The sequence below is a fragment of the Gopherus evgoodei genome, chromosome 2 (genome assembly GCF_007399415.2).
Source record: "Gopherus evgoodei ecotype Sinaloan lineage chromosome 2, rGopEvg1_v1.p, whole genome shotgun sequence".
NCBI lineage: Eukaryota > Metazoa > Chordata > Testudines > Testudinidae > Gopherus > Gopherus evgoodei.
The window spans coordinates 243343377-243363412 of NC_044323.1; the positions used below are offsets into that span (position 1 = coordinate 243343377).

The window sequence follows — 20036 nt, forward strand, 5'->3', positions numbered from 1 at the left end:
GCTCTTTTTATTTTTGTTCATTTTATTCTCTTAATTTGCCAACTTCGTTTAAGGGGGGGTCCTCTGTGCTACTACTGTAAATCCAGCACATTTTAAAGGTTTCATACTTCATGATCAGAGACATCTAGTTATCCTCTTCTGCCTCCGTGTCCTTTTTTGTCTTTCCCATGTTTTAAATATGGACCTTTTTTTCTGCTCCATGTTTAGGTACTGCTATGTGGATATTTGTTAGCAATGACTGATGTGGAATCTACATATGCAGATTTTATTGCTTCGGGAAGAACTGGTAGAAGAAATGCAATACATGATATCCTGGTGTCCTCTACAAGTGGGAACTCTAGTGAACTATCCCTAAAGTTATCAGAACTTGATATAAACAAAAGAGGTAAGCACTTGTATTCTTTTATTTCAACTGTTTACAAAAGAGAAAACAAAATAAATTTAGTAAATCTGGTTGGCAAACACTCACTGCTTCCCATGGGTGAATGGTTAAACTCCAACCCTTCATTTAATGTGGCAGAATCAGTGGGTTTTGCTACTCATACAGAAGCTCAGATTTAAAAATGGCTTCTCTTCCCAAACTTGACACACAACAGAAATGAGTAGTGACTTTCTACAGTATGTCGGAGCTGGTGACCTATATAAGGATTTTGCTTATGGAAGATCAAATGTTCTTTCCACTGTGAAAGAATAAGAAAGTTAAAAGTCAGTTCAGAAGGTCATTGTAAATGCCCTTATGGTTGGTTTTTAATGTGAATTTTTTTTTGGGGGGGGGGGGAAGGGGGGAAGAAGCTTAGTCTCCAGTGTTCAATTATACACCTACTCTTGCCTCTTTGGAGGCTATGGGGTAGGCTAGTGGACACAGCCTAGGAGCCAGGCATGCCTGAGTTGTTCAGTTGTGTCTGTTTCTTTGTGCTTTTTAATCTTGGCTCTGCCACTAGTACGCTGAGTGGGCTTGCACCAACTCATTTAAGCTTTCTCTCTGTTTTCTGTTCCCAACTGGATAATGGGAATAAGACATCCCTATCTAAAAGGTGATGGTGAGGAGTAATTACTATTTGTACAGCAGTTAAGATAGTGATACTCGTGATTATTGTTTTGTTTTATTTGAAGCTGCTTTTCCTCCCCCCATGCACACCTGTAGTAAATATTGACATTTTCTCCTTCGATTCTAATGACCCTGACATAAATCTATACTTACTCTATCTGCAGCAGATTGTTTGGCCCTAATTGGAGGAGAAAACAATGGGTCAGAGAGGACAAGCCAGCAGCTATCTTGTAGGACCACATATGCACTTTCAGTGAGGACAAAGATCTGAGAGTTTCTCTCTCCATTGAACAGATCAGGGCATAGAGATTGTGGAGTTTTGTTTATCTTCCTGGACTTGTGTACAAGGCAACTTGTATCCTTAGTTGATCCACCTCCAATGCGATCACTATTTACAGCCTTCTGGGGCTGTATACTCAAAATTCCTACAGATAAGATTCAACATATCCCTTTAAACTTTTTTCCTACCATAAATTTACATTTTACAAAACTGCAATTACAGAGTCAGACTTCAGTGTTTTGACTACATTCAGTATCTCAATGATGAACGAGCAATTACTAGCAAGAGTGTCGTTCTCTTGTGATCATTCAAAGGAATTTGATTTGTGTTAGCATATTTATCACATAGATGCAGTAGGCTTTGCCATGATAAGACTTAAGATCCTGAATCTTCATAAATCCTGGGAATGATTAAATAATGCTTTAGCCTAAATTTGATACATGTTTCAAGATTATATTTAGTTTGTTTGAGACCTCTCTTGCAGCTTACATAAATGCTAATAATTTCAGACAAGTTTTCAGAGCAGCCCATAAAATCTTTAAGGTCATCAAGATACATGGAAATACCATCCTACCTCCCTCTTAAACTACATAGTTGGATATATTGTTAACCTTCCGGATTGGGAATGGTCTGGATTTTTTGAAATGTTCTCCTTTCCCCTTAACCCCCTCCCCCCAGCTGACTTTGCATAGTGAATGTAGTTCTTTTAAAGGTGCCAAATCAAAAGCCTCAAATTGAGGTCTTCTGCAGTGTCTCTAGCACTGTTACACCAACAGCAGAAAAGGATGTCCCACCATACCTGTGTCAGAGTAAGAGAGTAGATTGCTCTCCATGCCTGTCTAATACCTGGTGCTGCTTTTCAGTTTTGGCAGCTTTCTGATGTAGACACCTGGTGCTGAGGAACAGACTGCTTTTGCCAATGTATGTGCTGCCGAAAACGTGTCAGACTATTTATGCTGAAAAGTGCTCTTTTATTAGGTAAATTGCACCACTATAGTGACAAACTCAACTAAGTTGGTAGGTCCAAAATTTGACTCATCTTCTACTTCATATTTGTTTGCAAAAATACAAGTAATTATGTATAAGGCTATTCCTTCAAAACAAGTACTCCAGTACTCTCTAGTCAAAATCAATTAGCTGCAATGAGCAACTTCCTAATAACTACAAAGTGGGCACATTTAATTAATAATGTATTTAAAATAAATACATAGTATCATTTTTTTGCAGCAATGTGACTTTTAGTCATATGGGAGAATTGCTTTTCAGGTTGGATAAGTAGGGAATCCACAACAAGAAACTTGAGACATCTGTGCCCTCAGTAATGCCTGACAATAGAGAGCAGGGTTTTGTGCTCATAGAGAAGTTGTTAGCTCTGAGCTGAGCTTTCACCTTGTCAAAATAGACCATGAAACCCAATTTGAAGCATTTGTTTATTTCAGAATTCAGCACAGACTAGCCCAGCACCTGACTTAACTAAAGTGACCTGTGTACCAACGTTAAAAAGTACAGTGAAGGATGTTGGCTTATGAGATTAGATGGATACAAATTGCTCAAGAGGGAAAAAAAAAAAGTTACAGGTGCAGTATATGCAGTTGCATCATAGAGAGTAGTGAAAACAGAGTGTCCAGGCATCTCAGAGTAAAGCAGGACTGTTGATTTAGGCAGAGCAATACAGAATTGGAATGATAGCTAAAGTTTGGATCAGTAAAAATGAGCAGAGGAGATAAATTTTGATAGGATTAAGTCAGTGATGTGACTTCTGGGAGAGCTGATGGACCATAAAAGGCCAAGAATATCTGGAAGGGAAAATAAATTAGTGATTGATCAGAGAGGTCATTAACAGCAATATTTAAAGTATTTCTACTGTTTCCAACTCTCACAATTTTACTGCAAGCCTTGTGATATTTCATTTCTTAAAACCCACCTGCTGGAATCAAAACATTGGATGAGAATCTGTTTCTGCTGGCCCTCCCCCCCCAACCCCCCAAATAAGGTTCTAGTCCTCATGGTTTCAGGGAAAAGGCTTGAAAACATGGCCCAAGAGCACCTTGGAATCTCAGAAAACAGAAAGTAAATCAAAAGAACCTAACACCTTATTTTTTAAGCCAATCATGATTTTTGGATGTAATACCATATCTCACTCAATGAGTCTCAAAGAGCAAACATCAGTGGCAGCAAATGCAAGACAACTGGTGTTGTAGATTGGTCAGTGGTGGAATGAGTTGAGAAGAATCCTTAAAGGAAAATACGTTCCTGGAGCCTTAACATTGCACCTGTGCGCTGGAAGCATGTGCAGGAAGTTATTACTCACCACAGTTCTCCCTGCAGGACAAGAGAAATGTTAAAGCTCCAGAACTGTTCACTGTGTGTGGAGTGGGATGAGCCAGAGAGGGTACTGAAAATCGGATTTTACAGCCACTTTTGTCAATATATACTAGAGTGTTCAAAAAGATAGCAAACATGGGAGGCTTTGAGGTGAGGAAAGAGTTCAGTGCTTTCAGCTGGGAAAAGGAGACTTTATCTTCAAGTAGGAGGTGTCCATATGCCAATAGAATTCCTTTTAATTGTTGGGTCATTGATAATGATGGGTTGGGGAAGAGGGGACTGCAGGATCTGAGGAGTTGGTGCAATGCCGATATTGACAAGTGTTCAGAGAAAAAGGATGGCAACAAAATATTTTTTTTTTTAAAAGTGTTATCTACAGGTCAGCCCGTAATGAATAGAATAAGCATCTGTGTTAGTGAATGCATCCAAATAGGAACCTCCTATGCTTACCCTTTGTGTAATGTTGTTCTCCAGAAAAGAGGGGAACAGGGAGTAGCTATGCTAGGAGAAGCTTTAAGCCAGGTATGATCATAGATCATACCTGGAACTACTTATTTGGAACCTCCAAATGTGGAAGTAGATCAGGAATGTTTAGAAAGACGTGATTAGGTTTATTTTTATTTATTTCTTATGGCTAGTGGACTCCTCTGTGCTAACCGCAAATGCTTTTGTTTTGGTGTAACCTTTAAGCTGGATCTCAAGAAGGTTATTCTTGTAAGTGGTTTTTTTAAAATGTAACAAAAGCCTAAATTCCAGATGTATTTTCTTTTTTTGTTTTTAATAAAATTAACCTTTTTTAAAAACAGGATTGGATTTTTGATGTCCGAAGAGGTTTGCGCATGTTCTTTTTAATTAGCTGGTGACAACAGCTGATTTCTTTGTTTTCCTTTCTCAGCTCTTCCCCGGAGTGGGGGTGAAAGGGCTTGAGAATTCCCAAGTGCGCCTTCCTGGATTTCAGTGGGATTTTGCATTTGGGTGGTGGCAGCGTTTACCAGTCCCAGGTCAGAGAAAAACTGTAACCTTGGGAGTTTTACAAGCCTGGAGTGGCAAGCATTAATTTTTAAAATCCTTGCAGGCCCCCATCTTCCAAGTGCCAGAGTGGGGAATCAGCCTTGACGCACCCTGTGACAATGTTTAGATGTTTTAAGGCCAGAAGGCCTTATTATCCTCTAATCTGACCTCAGCGTGACTTGGTCCATAGAATTTCACCCAGTAATTCATGCATCAAGCCCTATAATTTATACTGTAATTCAAACATCTATTTTTAGGAGACATTCAATCTTTGGAGTACACCTGACGAATAATCCACCACTTTGTTTGGTAAATTGTTTCAATGGTTAATTACCTTCTTATTCCAAATTGAAGGTGTCTAGCTTCAACTTCCAACCATTGGATCTTATCTAGCTGCTATAAGAGCACTTTACTAGCAGCTGTGTTCTGCTCCTGTCGGTACTTACAGGCTATCATGAAGTCACTCTTAACCTTCTTTTAAATTAACTAAATTGACAGACTTAAGGAGTTCAATCACTGTAAGACATATTTTCCAGTCTGCAAATCATTTGTGGCTTATAATGAGACAGCAGAAGTAGTGGCATATGTGGAGTGTGCTCCGTGGAGAAAGTACTACAGACAGTGAATTTAAAAAGTAATTGTACCTATATTGTTTAATATGGTACTTGTCTACCATAATTGTGTAGCCTACCAGATTGTTTATATTGTGCCTAAATACAGCTGTGATTTTCTTATATAGTCAAATTTAACATAGTAAAGAAAACTGTTAACATCTTTCAGTTTTAGTAATCTTAATGGTACTTGCAGTGATAGCTGATAACTGTTCAGCCAGAAATAGGTTTGTCAAGGTGTGTCTTTTAAATATGCAGTCTTGATATTTCATCAATGTAGGGTATCTTTAAAGCATACTGGAATTAAATGCACCATTATTTTGTCAGCATAGTAGTTCTCTTTTTGGCTTTATTTCTCAGATATCTTCTGACACTTCAGATTTGAGAGAGGATAGGGATGAGGCAGTATCTTTTATTGGAACAACTTCTGAAAGCTTGTCTCATCAACAGAAGTTGGTGCAATAAAAGATATTACCACACCTATCTTATCTCTCTAATATCCCGGGACCAACACAGCTACAGTAACACTGCAAAATTCTTAAATTTGGCAAAGGATAAAAATTTTATTCCAGGAGCAAAATACAGATCTAGAATAGATCAGTCTGAAAATGGGTTGTTTTTTTCCCCCAATCATTCCCCTCCTTTGTTCATTCCTTGCAGAAGGTGAAGGAGATGCACAAAGAAACCCCGCTGAACAAGCTGGGGAGACCCAGGGGGAAGCAGAGAAACAAGAAAGCTGACATCCAACTTTGAGCGACAGAAGCAGCTGCTGGATGTTTTCAGACTGCAAGAGTTTACTGGAACAAATTTGTTTCCATGAGCAAGCTGGTGGAAAAGAAAATGGATGCATTTCACTGCTGGAACCTGCTCAATGTAATGCTAAAAATGAGGGTGCAGGCTGTGACAGCAGACAGAATTTGTTCTTCTTCTGTCATTAGCAATGGTTGAAACGTTACTAATCATGGGACATTGTCATTCGATGGATCTTTTCATAACCACTTGATGGGAATGCTTGTAGAAAGTAGAACAGAGTAGATAATTCTTGTAGCAAATGGTCTTTGAAGCATCAGAGGATTTAATTGTGTTTTGTGGCAAAGGTTTGAGTGATCCTCAGAGTTTAAAGTTCTCTGGCCAAAGTGATCACCTAGTAAAAGAACTATATCGAAAGCACTGGTTTTAGAACTCCGCATCTGTGATTTAAAGCTCTGTTATTTACAATGTTTTGTATTGTACTACTTATAAGCTCCAGCCTGCCCTGTCTCAAATGCTCATGAAGAATATTTCTGTTGTTGTGAATTTTTCTATCACTTGTTTGAAAGGGCTGGTTTTTGCATAATGTGGTGGTGTGCACATGACAAATTAAAATGTCAACCGCTAAATTGATTATGCCTAAAACTATTGACTCATCAGCACTCCAGTTTATTACTAGATGAGCCTTCAGAGTGATTCACTAATGTGAATATTCGCTCAGTTGGGTATGTTGTGTGTCTGTGGTACAGGTCAGCCACTTGACTGTAGTTAGTTGCAGATCAGGGATTCGAGCTGAATCTTAACATTTTGTGTTTTCCTTGTATTTTTTCTGATTTATTTTTTTATTTAAAAAGTCCCAGAGAAAGATTAAAGTCCAATCATTTTATTATTGTTTTAGAGCAAATGTGTAACCTGGATGGTTTGAAAAACATTGATTTGAAAATAATGAAGCCAGTGTTGCTGATGAAGCTATGGTTCCTGGTAAACCTAGCTCTTGTCTACCTGAGAGAAATTGACCAGCCTGGCTGTTCCAGAACAACCATTCTGGAACAGCTCCCTCTGTGGACTTTCGGTTCTGGAATGAAAGTAATTTTATTCCAAAATATCTCCCCTGCTTTTCTGAGATTTAATTATTTTGGAATAAAGTCACTCTGATTCCAGAATATGTCCACCTGGGTAAATTACTTTGGAATATCTTATCAAATAAGGTGTTCTGCAATAGCTATGATGGTCAATTTCCCCTGGGCAAAAAGGCCATAGATATACACTAGTGCTTAGTCTTGAGGCAATCCCATGTCTCCCTGATCCAGGTGAATGAAAAGGATGACTGCTACTGTGGCAACTGCATAACCACCAATCAGAGTTAAAAAAGAGAAGCTTTTTTTTTTTTTTTTTTTTAAATTAAGACAGGATGTCACTTTTTTCCTTTGGTTTCAAATGTTATGCACTTTTTAATGTTTGTAAATTCTTACTAATTACTAGTTTGATTGCTTTCTGGTATATTAGTAATCAGTTAATGAAACATTCTCTACTGTTATGGCCACAGCTGTTTCTACAATATGTATCATGATATTTGTCACATGAAATTTTTTGTGAACTGTGTAAACTCTGATCAGTATTATGAGCTCATTTATTAGTGTTAATAAATAGCAAACCAGCAGTTTTCTTGTGGTTCATTAGCACAATCTGGCCCCTTTTACCTCCTGTTATCTGGAAGTTGGATACCTGGCTGTTAAACTCATAGCATTCCTGGTGCCTGCAGGAATAGCTTGTTTCCTTTCAAGCTAACTGCTGATAAACTTGTACTAATTGTGCCTTGATTAGTTTCCCTTGGAGTCCCTTTGAAAGAAATTAAGTTGTTGTTCAAAGGTTTCCCTTCACTTCTGCATCAGGACTTTGAAATTTGTGGGGTGGGGGGATTTTCCACTGTGGCATGAAACAGTTATCCCAGCACTAACAGTGCAAAGTAGTAATACTCTAGTCCTCAACAAAACATTTTGCTAGTCTCTTCCTCTGGATTTACAGCTCTGTTGGATATTTGCCTGGAAAATGCCATTGAGAGGGAGTACTAACAGGAATAAATACAATGCATTAGCCCAAGTGCTTGTCCTTACCTATTTTCTCCATTTCCCCCTCCCACCCCCAACTCAGTGTTTTTCTTCAGTCTCCTAGTCCATGGACTACAATTCCATTTTCTCCTTCCATCTCTAACTAGTATTTGTTCTTTCCCCTTTATTTATTCCCATCTTGCTGTGCTTCCTACCCTCCTCTGTCTTACGGGAAAAGTGGTACCTTTCTTTTTCTAAGAACCCAGTTCTGCTGCTTCTGCACTGAGATGGCCCTTTACGCTGTTTTATAGCAGGAGTTCTACATACAGGTTGCTTATCTCCCTAGCCTCAGCATGCCTCAGTTCCACCACCCTTCCTCAAGTTAAGTGGTGACTTGAATTGGGCCCTAAATATGCAATTTTTTCCCTTCTTGGCAGTCTCTAAAGCCCCACCCTCTGTCCTTTTCCCACAAGAGAGGAGACAATAAGGCATAGGAAAAGGTAAAGTGCTAGAGAGTTTGGTAATTTTAATACAATATGATTCTATAGACATTACTCTTAAAAACCTATAGGATGTAACTAACGTGGACTTAATAGGGTGACTTAATTCTGTAGGAAGGCTACAACTGTTAGGGTGGGCTATTCGATGGGCTCTTCTTTCATAATGTTCTTTTCCCTTATCCCCCTCACATTTCTGTCTTTCATACTCTTTCCCCATATTGTCTTCCTTGGTCCTATTAACAAATGGAAAACTACATTTAGTAGTGGCTGAGGATGCAATGTAGCTACCAAAACTTTAAGCATGGAAATCTGAAATTAAGGCCTGGTCTATACTACGCGTTTAAACCGATTTTTAGCAGCGTTAAACCGATTTAACACTGTACCCGTCCACACTACGAGGTACAGTCAATATAAAGGGCTCAATATATCAATATAAAGGGCTCTTTAAATCGGTTTCTGTACTCCTCCCCCACAAGAGGAGTAGCACTAAAATCGGTATTACCATATCGGATTAGGGTTAGTGTGGCCGCAAATCGACGGTATTGGCCTCCGGGTGGTATCCCACAGTGCACCACTGTGACCGCTCTGGACAGCAATCTCAGCTCGGATGCAGTGGCCAGGTAAACAGGAAAAGCCCTGCAAAATTTTGATTTCATTTCCTGTTTGCCCAGGGTGGAGCTCTGATCAGCACGGGTGGCAATGCAGTCCCAAATCCAAAAAGAGCTCCAGCATGGACCGTACGGGAGATACTGAATCTGTTTGCTGTATGGGGAGACAAATCTGTTCTATCAAAGCTTCGTTATAGAAGACAAAATGCCAAAGCGTTTGAAAAAAAAAAAATCTACAGGCTACACAGTGCTGTGTGACAAGCGTAACGGGAAGCCAGAGACTCAAATGGATGCTCAGGGAGGGGGTACTGAGGACTCCAGCTATCCCACAGTCCCCAGCAGTCTCCGAAAAGTATTTGCCTTCTTGGCTGAGCTCCCAGTGCCTGTAGGTTCAAACACATTGTCCGGCATGGTTCAGGGAATAGCTGGTCAATTTACTCCCTCCCCCATGTGAAAGAAAAGGGAAAGAAATCATTTCTTGACTTCTTTCAGTGTCACTCTATGTCTACTGAATGCTGCTGGTAGATGCGATGCTGCAGCAGTGAAGAGAAGTATCCGCTCCTCTCCCCTCCCTGGTGGCAGATGATGCACTAGGACTGGTAACTGTCCTTCTTATCAACGCGTGAGTGCTCCTGGCTGGCTTCAGGTGAGGCTGGCCAGGAGCGCCTATGTGTGTCATAACCTTAGTCCCAGATTTGGACCTTAGCGTCCAAAATATGGGGGTTAGCATGAAAACCTCCAAGCTTAGCTACCAGCTTGGACCTGGTACTTGCTGCCACCACCCAAAACATTAGAGTGTTTTGGGGCACTCTGGTCCCCCTGAAAAACCTTCCCTGGGGACTCCAAGACCCAAATCCCTTGAGTCTCACAACAAAGGGAAATAATCCTTTTTCCCTTCCCCCCCTCCAGGTGCTCCTGGAGAGATACACAGACACAAGCTCTGTGAATCCAAACAGAGTGACTCCCCCTCTCCGTTCCCAGTCCTGGAAACAAAAAGGACTTTCCTATTCCCCCAGAGGGAATGCAAAATCAGGCTAGCAAATTCAACACACACACAGATCTCCCCCCTGATTTCTTCCTCCCACCAATTCCCTGGTGAGTACAGACTCAATTTTCCTGAAATTTCCCAGTAAAGAAAACTTCAACAGGTCTTAAAAGAAAACTTTATATAAAAAGAAAGAAAAATACATACAAATGGTCTCTCTGTATTAAGGTGATGAAATACAGGGTCAATTGCTTAAAAGAATATTGAATAAACAGCCTTATTAAAAAAGAATACAAATCAAAGCACTCCAGCACGTATATTCATGCAAATACCAAAGAAAAGAAACCATATAACTTACTATCTGATCTCTTTGTCCTTACACTTAGAAACAGAAGATTAGAAAACAGAACTACTTCTCCAAAGCTCAGAGAAAGCAGGCAGACAGAAAACAGACTCAGACACAAACTTCCCTCCACCCAGAGTTGAAAAAATCCGGTTTTCTGATTGGTCCTCTGGTCAGGTGCTTCAGGTGAAAGAGACATTAACCCTTAGCTATCTGTTTATGACACGCCCCCCAAATTGCAGACAGTGGGGAAGCTCACTGGCGGCGATTTCCTTCTAGAACTTGAAAATAAACAGATTAATACAACACATGCACCTTTACATATACTCCTAAGCATATAACTAACAGATTTCTACATTTTAAGAACACTTTTTAACTACTGAATTCTGGGAAACTCTCACGGGAGAGTGCATCAGCTACTTTGTTAGAAGCTCCTGTGATGTGCTGAATTTCAAAATCAAAATCTTGGAGAGCTAAACTCCAACGAAGAAGTTTCTTGTTGTTCCCCTTGGCAGTATGAAGCCACTTTAGTGCAGCATGGTCAGTTTGTAGTTGGAACCGCCGTCCCCAAACATATGGGCGCAGCTTTTCCAGGGCGTACACAATGGCATAGCATTCCTTTTCACTGACTGACCAGTGACTTTCCCTCTCAGACAGTTTCTTGCTGAGAAACACGACAGGATGGAAGTTGTGATCTGTTGCTTCCTGCATGAGCACTGCTCCTATACCACGCTCAGATGCATCCGTGGTTACTAGGAATGGCTTGTCAAAATCCGGGGCCCTGAGCACAGGATAAGACATGAGCGTTCCCTTAAGCTGGGTAAAGGCTTTTTGACACTCATCAGTCCACTTAACGGCATTTGGCTGGGTCTTTTTGGTTAGGTCGGTCAATGGGGCAGCGATTTGGCTGTAGTGTGGTACAAATCGCCTGTAGTATCTGGCCAAGCCTAAGAAGGATTGGACCTGTTTCTTTGACCTTGGGACAGGCAACTTTTGGATAGCATCCACCTTGGCCTGTAGGGGGTTTATGGTTCCTCGACCCACCTGGTGCCCCAGGTAAGTCACTCTGTTTTGGCCTATTTGACACTTTTTGGCCTTAACAGTTAGTCCTGCCTGCCTGATGCGCTCAAAGACCTTTTCCAGGTGTAGTAGGTGTTCGGGCCAGGAGTCTTAAAAAATGGCCACATCATCGAGGTAGGCAACTGCAAATTCTTCCAGTCCAGCTAGTAGACCATCTACCAGCCTCTGGAAGGTGGCGGGTGCATTTCGAAGGCCGAAAGGAAGGACATTGAATTCATACACCCCCGCATGGGTGACGAATGCTGACCTCTCCTTGGCAGGTTCATCTAGCGGTACTTGCCAGTACCCCTTGGTTAAGTCTATTGTAGAGATGAACTGGGCACGTCCCAACTTCTCCAATAGCTCATCGGTGCGTGGCATTGGATACTTGTCCGGACGAGTTACAGCATTTAGCTTACGGTAGTCCACGCAAAAGTGTATTTCCCCATCTGGTTTGGGTACCAGAACCACTGGAGATGCCCATGCACTGGTAGATGAGCGGATTATACCCATCTGTAGCATGTTCTGGATCTCCCGTTTTATAGCAGCTTGGGCATGAGGAGACACCCGGTAGGGTGGGGTTCTGATTGGGTGAGCATTACCTGTATCAATGGAGTGGTATGCCCGTTCAGTCCGTCCTGGGGTGGCTGAGAACAATGGGGCGAAGCTAGTGCACAGCTCCTTGATTTGTCGCCGCTGCAGATGTTCCAGGGTGGTTGAGAGGTTCACCTCTTCCACGCCACCGTCTTTTTTCCCGTCGTAGTAGACACCGTCAGGCCACTCAGCCTCATCTCCCTGGACTGTAAACTGACAAACTGTAAGTCTCTGGAATAGAAAGGCTTGAGAGAATTAACATGGTACACTTTAGGTTTTAGTGAGGAATTGGGAAATGCTATGAGGTAGTTTACAGTTCCCAGGCGCTCTTGGACCGTGAATGGCCCTTCCCATGATGCTTCCATCTTATGGGCCTGTTGCGCCTTCAAGACCATAACCTGGTCTCCTACCTTGAAAGAACGTTCTCTGGCATGTCTGTCATACCAGGCCTTTTGCTCTTCCTGAGCATCCTTTAGGTTCTCTCTAGCAAGGGCTAAAGAGTGTTGGAGGGTGCTTTGTAGGTTGCTTACAAAGTCCAGAATGTTAGTTCCTGGAGAAGGCGTAAACCCCTCCCATTGCCGCTTCACCAACTGTAATGGCCCCTTAACCTCGTGACCATACACAAGTTCAAATGGTGAAAACCCTAAACTGGGATGTGGTACAGCCCTGTAGGCAAACAGCAACTGCTGCAACACTAGGTCCCAATTATTGGAGAATTCGTTGATGAATTTTCGTATCATGGCCCCCAAAGTTCCATTGAACCTTTCCACCAGGCCATTGGTTTGATGGTGGTACGGGGTGGCAACCAAGTGATTCACCCCATGAGTTTCCCACAGTTTTTCCATGGTCCCTGCCAGGAAATTAGACCCTGAATCTGTAAGGATGTCGGAGGGCCAACCTACCCTGGCAAAGATGTCTGTTAGGGCCGGGCACACAGTGTTAGCCCTGGTGTTGCCTAGAGCTACTGCTTCTGGCCATCGGGTAGCAAAGTCCACTAAAGTCAGTACGTACTGCTTTCCTCTGGGCGTCTTTTTTGGGAAAGGGCCCAGAATATCCACAGCTACTCGCTGAAATGGGACCTCAATTATGGGGAGTGGCTGGAGAGGGGCCTTGACCTGGTCTTGAGGCTTTCCCACTCTTTGGCATACCTCACAAGACCGGACATACTTGGCAACATCCTTGCCCATCCCCTCCCAGTGGAAGGACTTCCCCAACTGGTCCTTGGTTCTGTTCACCCCAGCATGGCCACTGGGATGATCATGGGCTAAGCTTAAGAGCTTCCCCCGGTACTTAGTTGGAACCACCAACTGTTTTTGCGGCTGCCATTCTTCCCGGTGTCCACCAGAAAGAATTTCCTTGTATAAAAGTCCTTGGTCTATAACAAACCGGGATCGATTAGAAGAGCTGAGAGGCGGTGGGGTGCTCCGTGCCGCCGCCCACGCTTTCTGAAGGCTGTCATCTGCTTCCTGCTCAGTCTGGAACTGTTCCCTTGAGGCTGGGGTCACCAGTTCTTCCTCAGACTGTGGACTTGGGCTTGGTCCCTCTGGAAGCGATGTAGGTGATGGGATTGTTTCCGTTGCTGGTGAACCGCTCTCCGCTGGTGCACCTGAGGGTATTTCAGGCTCTGGCTGAGCCTTTTGGGTATGGCTGTCTGTTGCTTCTGCCAGTTCTGGCTCGCTGGCGCCCTCTGGCGTTGAGTTTGAAGATGGGGTTGCAATTGCTGGTGCTGGTTGCTGTTCCAGTTCCGGGCCTGGGACTGGAGATGCTGTGGCTGTTTCAGTGGTAGGCATGGAATCCGGGTCCACTACCTCTGTCTGGGTCTCTGGTAACACAGACGGGGCCTCTGTGGACGGCTCAGGAACAGGAATGGGTCTGGAAGCTTGCCTGGTGTGGCTACGTGTAACCATTCCCACTCTCTTGGCCCGCCTCACCTGGTTGGCCAAGTCTTCCCCCAGTAGCATGGGGATAGGATAATTGTCATAGACTGCAAAAGTCCACATTCCTGACCAGCCTTTGTACTGGACAGGCAGTTGAGCTGTAGGCAAGTCTACAGCTTGTGACATGAAGGGGTAAATTGTAACTTTGGCCTTTGGGTTGATGAATTTGGGGTCAACGAAGGATTGGTGGATAGCTGACACTTGTGCCCCGTGTCTCTCCACGCAGTAACCTTCTTTCCGCCCACTCTCAAATTTTCCCTTCGCTCCAAGGGTATTTGAGAGGCATCCGGGCCTGGGGATCTTTGGGGTGATGGTGGTGTAATGAATTGCACTCGCATGGTGTTCTTGGGACAGTTGGCCTTGATATGTCCCAGTTCATTACACTTAAAGCATCTTCCATCTGATGGGTCACTGGGCCGAGGTGAGTTACTGGAGACTGGTGAGGTGGAAGGGTAGGGTGTCTGTGGCTTTACTTGGGTGGTATGTGGGGTCTTTGGCTGTCCTCGGTTGTAGGGTTTATGGTCTGTGTGCCCCCTGGGGTAATCGTTCCCCTTGACAGTAGCTTTCTTGCTTTCTGCCAGTTCCATCCATTTGGCTCCAATCTCCCCCGCCTCAGCGAGATCTTTGGGTTTTCCATCTTGTATGTACCGTGTGATGTCTTCAGGAACACCATCCAAGAACTGCTCCATTTGTATGAGGAGGTGCAGTTCTTCCAAGGTTTGAACGTTGTTTCCTGTTATCCAGGCCTCATAGTTTTTTGCAATGTAGTAGGCGTGTTTGGGAAATGACACCTCTGGTTTCCACTTTTGGGTTCTGAAGTGCCGACGGGCATGATCTGGGGTTATCCCCATCCTGTATCTGGCCTTGGTTTGGAAAAGTTTATAGTCATTCATTTGCTGCTTAGGCATTTCAGCTGCCACCTCTGCTAAAGGTCCACTGAGTTGTGGCCTTAATTCTACCATGTACTGGTCTTCGGGGATGCTGTACCCAAGACAGGCTCTTTCAAAATTTTCCAAGAAGGCCTCGGTGTCATCACCTGCCTTGTAGGTGGGAAATTTCCTGTGCTGTGGAGCAATAATTGGCGCTGGGTTGTTAGGGTTGGCTGGCACATGCAGCCCAGCTTTTGCCAACTCCAGTTCATGTTTTCTCTGTTTTCCCTTCTCTTCATTTTCTTTTTGTTGTTTTTCCATTTCTTTTTGTTGTTTTTCCATGTCTCGGCGGTGGGCCGCCTCTTCTTCTTCTTGCTTCCTTCTGTGGGCCAACTCTTCTTCTGCTTGCTTCCTTCGGTGGGCCACCTCTTTTTCTTCTAGTTTTCTTTTGTGTGCTGCCTCTAAGGCTGCCTGTTCTCTTTGGTAGGCTGCCAGTTTGATGCTTTCTTCCTTTTCTTTCAGCTCCACCTCTTTTTGTCTTTTTTCCAGTTGTCGCCTGTGTTCAGCTTCTTTGATTTGTTCTTCGGCCCCCATTTTTGTCTTGGTAGACATGGTTCCTGTTTTCTTGTGTTGGGGTGCCCTCCGGTGTTTATCTTCTGAACTGCAGGCTCTCTGTTGCCTCCTGAAGTCTGCCTAGCAACAGTGCCTTTAGCTAATCTTCAATGTTAAGTAAACCTGAAAAACCACTTTATTTGCATATATATAGTGCTGCTAATGACTCTCAATGGGAGTGCTATTGTGTGACAAAAGACTCTTATTAGCACCTTAATGACTTCTTGCTTAACATGCAAACCACAAACTGCCAGAGAGAGCAGAAAAAAAAATTCTCTCTGGTTCCCTTTTAAAACCAAACTGTTTCTCTCTGCTAAAAAGCCCTTAGCAGAGAAAAGAAAAATATAATATTCCTACTGGCTTCTGGATTCTGTCTGTCTCCCACCGCTGCTACACCATGTCATAACCTTAGTCCCAGATTTGGACCTTAGCGTCCAAAATATGGGGGTTAGCATGAAAACCTCCAAGCTTAGTTACCAGCTTGGACCTAGTACTTGCTGCCACCACCCAAAAAATTAGAGTGTTTTGGGGCACTCTGGTCCCCCTGAAAAACCTTCCCTGGGGACCCCAAGACCCAAATCCCTTGAGTCTCACAACAAAGGGAAATAATCCTTTTTCCCTTCCCCCCTCCAGGTGGTCCTGGAGAGATACACAGACACAAGCTCTGTGAATCCAAACAGAGTGACTCCCCCTCTCCTTTCCTAGTCCTGGAAACAAAAAGGACTTTCCTATTCCCCCAGAGGGAATGCAAAATCAGGCTAGCAAATTCAACACACACACAGATCTCCCCCCTGATTTCTTCCTCCCACCAATTCCCTGGTGAGTACAGACTCAATTTTCCTGAAATTTCCCAGTAAAGAAAACTTCAACAGGTCTTAAAAGAAAACTTTATATAAAAAGAAAGAAAAATACATACAAATGGTCTCTCTGTATTAAAGTGATGAAATACAGGGTCAATTGCTTAAAAGAATATTGAATAAACAGCCTTATTCAAAAAGAATACAAATCAAAGCACTCCAGCACTTATATTCATGCAAATACCAAAGAAAAGAAACCATATAACTTACTATCTGATCTCTTTGTCCTTACACTTAGAAACAGAAGATTAGAAAACAGAACTACTTCTCCAAAGCTCAGAGAAAGCAGGCAGACAGAAAACAAAGACTCAGACACAAACTTCCCTCCACCCAGAGTTGAAAAAATCCGGTTTTCTGATTGGTCCTCTGGTCAGGTGCTTCAGGTGAAAGAGACATTAACCCTTAGCTATCTGTTTATGACAATGTGAAAATAGGAATGACTCCCGGTTATTCCCAGTAGATGGTTACCAGCCGTTCTGTACTGTTTTCATCATAGCAACTGGGGGCTGAGCTTCAATCAGCCTCCTCCCTTTCATGTGAAAAGAAAAGATTCTGTCCTTCCTGGACTATCATAGCACCGGGAGGCTGCCTCCCCCTCATTTTATGTCACTAAAAACTCAGTGTTTCTTATTCCTGCATTCTTTATTACTTCATGTCACAAATGAGGGAGACACTGCCATGGTAGCCCAGGAAGGTTGGGAGAGAAGGGAAGCAACGGGTGGGGTTGTTGCAGGGGCACCCCCCGTGAATGGCATGTAGCTCATCATTTCTGTGGGATCTGACACAGAGCAGCTGCACTCTGATACACTGCTTCCCTAGTACATTTGCCCCATATTCTAGGCAGGACTGACTATTTTTAGAAACCATAAAGGAGGGATTGATTTGGAGTCATTCCCAGTTTTGCTTTTGCGCCCCTGGCCGATCTCAGCCAGGGGCACCCATGATAGCAGCAGACAGCACAGAAGGACAGATAACTGTCATCTCATTGCCAAATTACACTGGCAGCAGACGGTACAGAACGACTGGTAACCATCTCTGCTATCATGCAAAAGCAAATGAATGCTGCTGTGTAGCGCTGGAGTATCGCCTCTGTCCACGGCATCCAGTAAACATACGGTGACTGTGTTTTTAAAAAAAAAAAAAAAAAAAAAGCTGAACGGGCTCCATGGTTGCCGTCCTATGGCATCTGCCAGGGCAATCCAGGGAAGAAGGGTGCGAAATGATTGTTTTCCGTTGCTTTCCCGGAGGAAGGAATGACTGACGACATTTACCCAGAACTACCCATGACAATGATTTTTGCCCCATCAGCCACTGGGCTCTGAACCCAGAATTCTAAGGGGCGAGGGAAACTGCGGGAACTATGGGATAGCTATGGAATAGCTACTCCCAGTGCAACGGTCCAGAAATCGACACTAGTCTCGGACCATGGACGCACACCGCCGAATGAATGTGCTTAGTGTGGCCGCGTGCACTCGACTTTATACAAGCTGTTTTATAAAACCGGTTTATGTAAAATTGGAATAATCCCGTAGTGTAGACGTACCCTAAGGGAAATACTTGTGTGTTCCTTTCCACCTTCATCTTACCTGTGCTATTGATAACACACGTATAAGGCCTTCACTTCCATCTCCAAGAGATACCAGAAAAGCAGTAAGAACCCTTATTTCATTAAACTTGCACTCTGTCAAATCTTAGCAATGATCCTTTAATGCTTTTAAATCAACAGATCAGCACATCTGACTTGTACGCATTCCATGCATCTGAGTGGTTGTGCCATAAGTATGCTAGCAGTACTATTGCAGGCAATGTTAAGGAATTCCTCTAATTAATTTCCATGTTTAAGTTTGTGGCTGGAGTGTGTTCTGCCACAAAGGATACATCCCAGGGTGTTTTAGATTTCTTGCAAAAGAACAAAAGGAAAGTGAGACAATCCAGCAGGAATACAGTGCCCAAAAGGGGTGATTTTAATACACTAATATTCTTGTGGTATCAATTCATTTATCAGACCAGCATGAAAATACTGCTCAAAGTTTCTATTCTGTATTTTGGTGTTTTCAATAAGTGTTCAAAATAAAAGTTTAAAGCTCCTGTTAAAACTGAACTCTGTAACACAGCATTAACTATGGTGCAGTCACTATTTCACCTTAATATTGGTTCCCATGGGTTCTGCCTCCCTTACCTGGGTATGCTGCATTAAGGTTTCTGGCCCTTTTTTGCTCCCTTGTTCTGTTCTATTATGGTCTCCTTCCTGTCTGGAGTTTTCTTTTTTCCTTGATTCACCTCCATCTCCCTCTGAAATAGGAAACTGATGCATTGGTAGAGATGGGGGCTGGATAACTATTGGTCTCCAACGGATTCTCCACCTTCTTTGTAGTAAGAGAATGCTGTACCTCCTCCTTCCTGTGGCCTGTACACCAAGAGACATGCTTTGAAGTATCCCCACAGGCTGTGGATATGAAGGAGCTGGAATTCAGGGGAGCATGGAGGTCAAGTAATACAGATGCTGCTGTAGCCATCAAAGAGCACACACCAGCAGCTGGTAGTATGGCACTGCCTCTTTATGGTATCCGTATTAGGACCATCTGCAGAAAGTTATTCTTCAGAGGCATCGTGGATAGTCAGGGTGACAGACTGACACCATGTAGTATCCTGAACTGGAATTAAGATTAATTTACTTCACTAAAGTTTGCCCCTATTCAATAAGGCAGTGGTTTTCAACCAGGGGTATAGGCTACATAGAAAGCACTAGTGAAGACAGTGTAAACAAAAATTTCATACAGACAATGACTTTATACTGCTCTACATATATTATACACTGAAAAAAAGTAAGTACAAGGTATAAGGGTTAACACCTTCAGGGTACATCATATTCAAAATGCAATTGTGTATGTGGTGTATTTATTTGTTCAAAATGGATTCTTCAGAGACCAACAGACAAAAGAAAAGACTTTTGGATAAAAGCTTAGGTTGTAAACTGACTGAGGACCTTCTTCTTGATCCAGCAAATAGACAGGACTCTCACACCAGAGGACTTCAATCTTTTGAAGAGGATTGGAAGGACTTGGCCTACTGAAGCCTGTTGTATTCATTTAGTTGGAATAAGCAGGCCAAAAGGTGTTAACGTAACCAATCACTCTCCAACAATAAACAGTTGGAAACAAGGTCTGCGGGTTGGTTGACAGCAACTTCAGGCTATTTAGTACTATGGCAAACACACCATTAAAGGTCCCTTTAAGCTTGTATTAAAGATACAGAAAAGGACCACTTACTATTTGAAAGGATTTAATTTTAGCAGTTCTTGTTTCCTTTAGCTTTGACCATCTTAATTGGTAACATCTCTGTGGGGGAAAGAAGTTGAGATGAGCTGGAGTTGCTGCTGCTGCTATTAAAGTCTGATACCATTTAATCTGAGATGGTGTTTGGGATTCAGCTGTAGCCAGTGGAGTGGCAGAGTTATTTGAGTCCCTCTCTTTGACATGGTCTGGTTAGAAACTCATCTCAGGATTAGGATGACAAAGGCTTAGGGTCACAGGAGATGAGTGTGGCATTTTGCTTCAGTCAGTTCTTCCATGTTTGAGGGGGAAAAAGTCGTCTCTTTA

General features: G+C 42.9%; 1 protein-coding gene across 1 annotated transcript in view; it reads left to right on the plus strand.

Moving 5' to 3' along the window:
- The window catches only part of PKIA (cAMP-dependent protein kinase inhibitor alpha), a 63360-nt gene extending 55675 nt beyond the window's left edge, over positions 1–7685 (plus strand). The window contains exons 2-3 of the mRNA XM_030553310.1: positions 208–385; positions 5936–7685. Of these exons, the coding sequence (XP_030409170.1) occupies positions 235–385; positions 5936–6015 (231 nt within the window). The 5' untranslated portion in view covers positions 208–234 and the 3' untranslated portion in view covers positions 6016–7685. The remainder of the gene's footprint in view (positions 1–207; positions 386–5935) is intronic.
- The last annotated feature ends 12351 nt before the right edge of the window (positions 7686–20036 follow it).